The 4,399-nt window shown below is 33.0% G+C and overlaps 1 protein-coding gene and 1 pseudogene across 1 annotated transcript in view; both read right to left on the bottom strand.

Annotated features, from left to right (window-relative positions):
* Positions 1-1,712: 1,712 nt before the first annotated feature.
* LOC119596655 lies at positions 1,713-2,359 on the bottom strand (annotated as a pseudogene).
* Positions 2,360-4,325: 1,966 nt separating this feature from the next.
* The window catches only part of LOC119596654 (cuticle protein 18.6-like), a 12,600-nt gene continuing 12,526 nt past the window's right edge, over positions 4,326-4,399 (bottom strand). The window contains exon 3 of the mRNA XM_037945989.1: positions 4,326-4,399. This exon is cut by the window's right edge and continues 161 nt beyond it. Coding sequence (XP_037801917.1) covers positions 4,326-4,399 — 74 coding nt within the window.

The following is a 4,399-nucleotide window of genomic DNA, read 5'->3' as shown; positions in this document are numbered from 1 at the left end:
AAAGCCGTTGCCGGATCCTCGTGCTGAACGGCATAACTGAAGTCGTACTTGGCTTCTCCTGACTCGTACGACTCGAATGAATCTTCGGAAGATCCTGAAAAGATTATAATAATTTATCATGCGTTTTCTTTTCTTCTTCTTTTTTTTAATAATAATAAAATAAAATCACAAAAATATCAGCGTATTATCTTTATTAATCATTCTAGTTACAGTGTACTGTAACAATACGAATAGAAATGTAATATTTGCAATAAAAAACAATCCAAGTTTGTGCTGCCATGCTACTCGATCATTTCCTATGCGATCGAAAAAGTAACCAGTAAGACCTATGTCATCCATGTTAACAATTTTCCCTGAATGTATCGCACTTACTCGAGGAGACCCGTAAAGGAGATTCTAGCGACTGCCAGACAGAGGAAAATGAAGACCATTATTTTTTTATCCTTACATTGTAAATAAAAGGCATACGTGTTTCTATTAACATCACACGATTATCACATTTAAGACAGATAACATTGCATATCTTCATAATTTTATTTTTTAAAAAGTGATGCTGCATGCACCGATGTCCTTTTATATAACAACATGCTGATACAACTGGACGAGTTTTTGCAGGTATTACTCACCGCCCATGCAATCCTCGTCGGAAGAGTTTGTCAATAAGCCGAGAGAACGCAGACAATTTAGCCGCTTTCAGTCTTTGCTTCAGCACTGATTGATTTATTTTCCTCTTTGGGTGTTCATGTACACGCACAAATATAAGAATTTATAAAGACCTGATCAAAAAGGTACATGTATAAGTAGTAAGTCCACTCTCTCTCTTTTTCTCACTCACATCCACTCACGCACACACACACACACACACACGCACGCAGGCTTGCACGCTCATGCACACGCGTGTGCGTGCGCGATTACACATGCGTATCTGCATTGTGTGTGTGTGTGTGTGCGTACTGTACATTATATAGATAAATGACTCTATTGATATAGAGAAAATATACTATATATATACATATATATATATATATATATATATATATATATATATATATATATATATATATATATATATATATATAATATATATATATATATATATATATATATACATTTATACTGAAGTGCTTTTAACTAAGCATTTGCTTCTATTTTCTTTTTTTCTCTAATTGTGGTTATGATTTCATTATCATCATTGCCATCGCCATCATTATAACGATCACTTGAATTCGACTGCTGGAGCCTGGTTAATAAGCGAATAATTTAGATACTGATATAATTTTTCCATAACAAGAAATGTAGTTTTTATTAACTTTTTTTTTCCTGTACACTTTTATAAAGTTCAGTTTGCCCTTTCATCATAGAACTTGCAATGAACAGAAAGCCGTTGATATTTACTAAATCAGGAACCCAATGACAGTGTTCGAAATATTGCTTATTAATTCTCTGACTGAATCATTCTTTTTGTTCTTTTGCATGTAGAAGTTTCATCGTTTACCGTCCGGCTTATAACTTTACAAGGTTGAAATTATAATTATCATAATAAAACTGGGGCAATCACGAACTTTTTGTAATGTTCTGCTACCATGTGTAAATGACTACTACATCACGACTATTCATGTTGTTAATTACAACAAATAAATAAATAAATAATAAAATAAATATGTGAAATTCAGCAACCGTGATCATGGCTTATTACTCAAATATTTGTGAATTTACTTGGACTCGTTGGAGTCATAGGTGTAGACTGGCCTTGGTGGCCTGTACTCCAGGGACTCGAAAGAAGCAGATTCATACGAGTCGGGGAAAGGAGCCTCGCCCTTAGTAGTTCACCTCAGCCACGTAGCCGGAGTCGCCGTCCACGAAGTACTTAACGCTCTGCAGGCGGGTGTCGGGAAGCCTCCCGTAGTAGGATCCTTGAGTGTGTTCACCGTCACGGGCTTCCTCGTGGCCGAAGTCGTTGCCGGAGTCTTCGTGCTGAACGGCATAACTAAAGTCGTATTTGGCCTCCCCTGACTCAAATGACTCATCGCAGTCCTAGAAAAAAAAAATCAGTATTTTTCAGTGTCACATTAGAGAATGGTTTTGTTTGATTTAAGTACTCGTTAATTCAATCATAGCCTCATACTATCAGACAATACTTTTCTTACAGATTAGGAAATGTATTACATAATTAGCTAATTAGTAAATACACATATTGTAAGGTGTATGAGTATAAATAGTATAGATATTCAATATATGTATTTCTCTTTGTACATCCAATATATAATGCTTGATTATATATTACAGCAGGTTTAGGATGTTTCAAAAAATGTAAACTAGGAGAATAAAGACCTACGGGGAAGACATTATTTGTCTGCATGATCATTATCATTATTTTTTTTCATCAAAATATTCAGATACCAAAATACGTGACTAACTAATTTTAGAGGTAGTAGCAGAATGTTTGAAGATACTATCTTACTCTAAACATCCGTTTTGAAACACCAGATACCTACCTACCTTAGTGTTCACGACTTATTCTTAAGGAATGAATGCTGAAAGCTCTAACAGCAGTGCTTAACAACTGGGGCACGTTTTTTATATTCATTTTCGTGCAGTGCTTGGTCCATGGAGTTGTTTGTCAACGAGTTGCTTGTCAAGAGCAGTCACATGAATATAGTCTAAATTATTTTTACTTGAATGTACATAACGCTTGCCCTTTCCGTACATGCACGTCCTTATTACATATATAGGTAGATAAAAGAAGCAGCGATAGATGAATAACTAGATAGATAAACAAATATTTGTAAATATGTAGATACAGCTATGAAAGTATAAAAAGATATACATGCAAACACAAACACACACGCACACACACACACACACACACACACACACACACATATATATATATACAGGTGCATATATATATTGTATATTACATAATACATATGTCTATATATGTACATATATATATATAATAATATATTGTGTGTGTGTGTGTGTGTGTGTGTGTGGTTGTGCGCATATATATACTAGGTATATATATCAATATATATATATATTATATATACATATATTGCATATATACACATATATAGATAACATAGATATTGTTTATATACAATAGCCTAATATCTAGCACGGTAATCAGATGAGACTCTAGACTATCTTATTAGACGGGTTTGACGATGCTTTTTGTTCTGAGTATTTTCAAGAAATGACTACTGGGACATGTTACTCGTAGTATATGTTAAGAATAGAGCATTAGGGTGTAAGTTTGAAGTGTGATTATATTTGTCACTAAATTAAGGAATATAAGGCAAACTAATGAATTTATAGTTACTTGCACTTATAATTAAATCGCGTACAATATAGGTTGCTTTTTTTCGTTTTTAGAACAGTTTCTCCGGGTTAAATGGTCTTACCTAAGTGTTAACAAACTGACAACAAATTTCGTTTGTTTAACATTTTTTTCTGTATATTGCAACAGAATTGTTGGCTAAAATACTCGTGTATTACTTAGTTTTTCACATTAATTTGATAAAATTAATGTATCAGGTAGAATGATGAAATTATTTTTTGAATTTCTACCAATTCTCTATAAAATATAAAATCATCGCTTACGACTTTTGCATAAGTTGCGCAACAACTTTGTAAAAAAAAAATACCGGTCTAGGGTACAAATCCACAAACGGGAAACATTCGCAAGCACAGCTTTTAAAAAAAAATAAAGATATCATTACCTCTTTAAGTAAGTAACGAGTAAATTCTTTGATACGTAGTTTGTTACCACTTTGTTATAGTCTCTTTGGTGGTTATTATGGGGGAAAGTGAAAAGGCAAGCGATCAAGGATTTGGATGGTTTTTAATGAAGGAGTTGTAGACATTTGTATTTTTTTGTTGTTGTTGTTGTTGTTGTTTTGTGATGAGGACTGTCGTATCGTTGATTTCATTTTGCATTTAACTTGTTGAAGATCCTGTCATCTGTCTCTTTTTCAGTTGCAATGATTTCTGCTGTTTAAGAGGAATCGGACACACAGCATGACATATCATGAAGTGGCGCTCCGTACCAAATCTCATATATATATATATATATATATATACATATATATATACATATATATATATATATATATATATATATATATATATATATATATATATATATATATATATATATATATAACAATTTATTTGTAATACTGGTAGTCCTTTGGCATTAAAAAAAAAAATCATGTTTTCGTGCTTCCATGTTTCATTTTGTAATAAATATACAATAAATATTTGACATAAAAAAAAATCAGTGGTCGCGATCGTAATAAACCTTTGAAGAATTTAAGAATTTAATTGGACTCGTTGGAGCCGTAGGTGTAGACTGGCCTTGGTGGCCTGTACTCCCGGGACTCGAAGGAGTCGG

The sequence above is a fragment of the Penaeus monodon genome, chromosome 38 (assembly GCF_015228065.2).
Source record: "Penaeus monodon isolate SGIC_2016 chromosome 38, NSTDA_Pmon_1, whole genome shotgun sequence".
Taxonomy (NCBI): domain Eukaryota; kingdom Metazoa; phylum Arthropoda; class Malacostraca; order Decapoda; family Penaeidae; genus Penaeus; species Penaeus monodon.
This window is presented reverse-complemented; position numbering and strand designations above follow the sequence as displayed.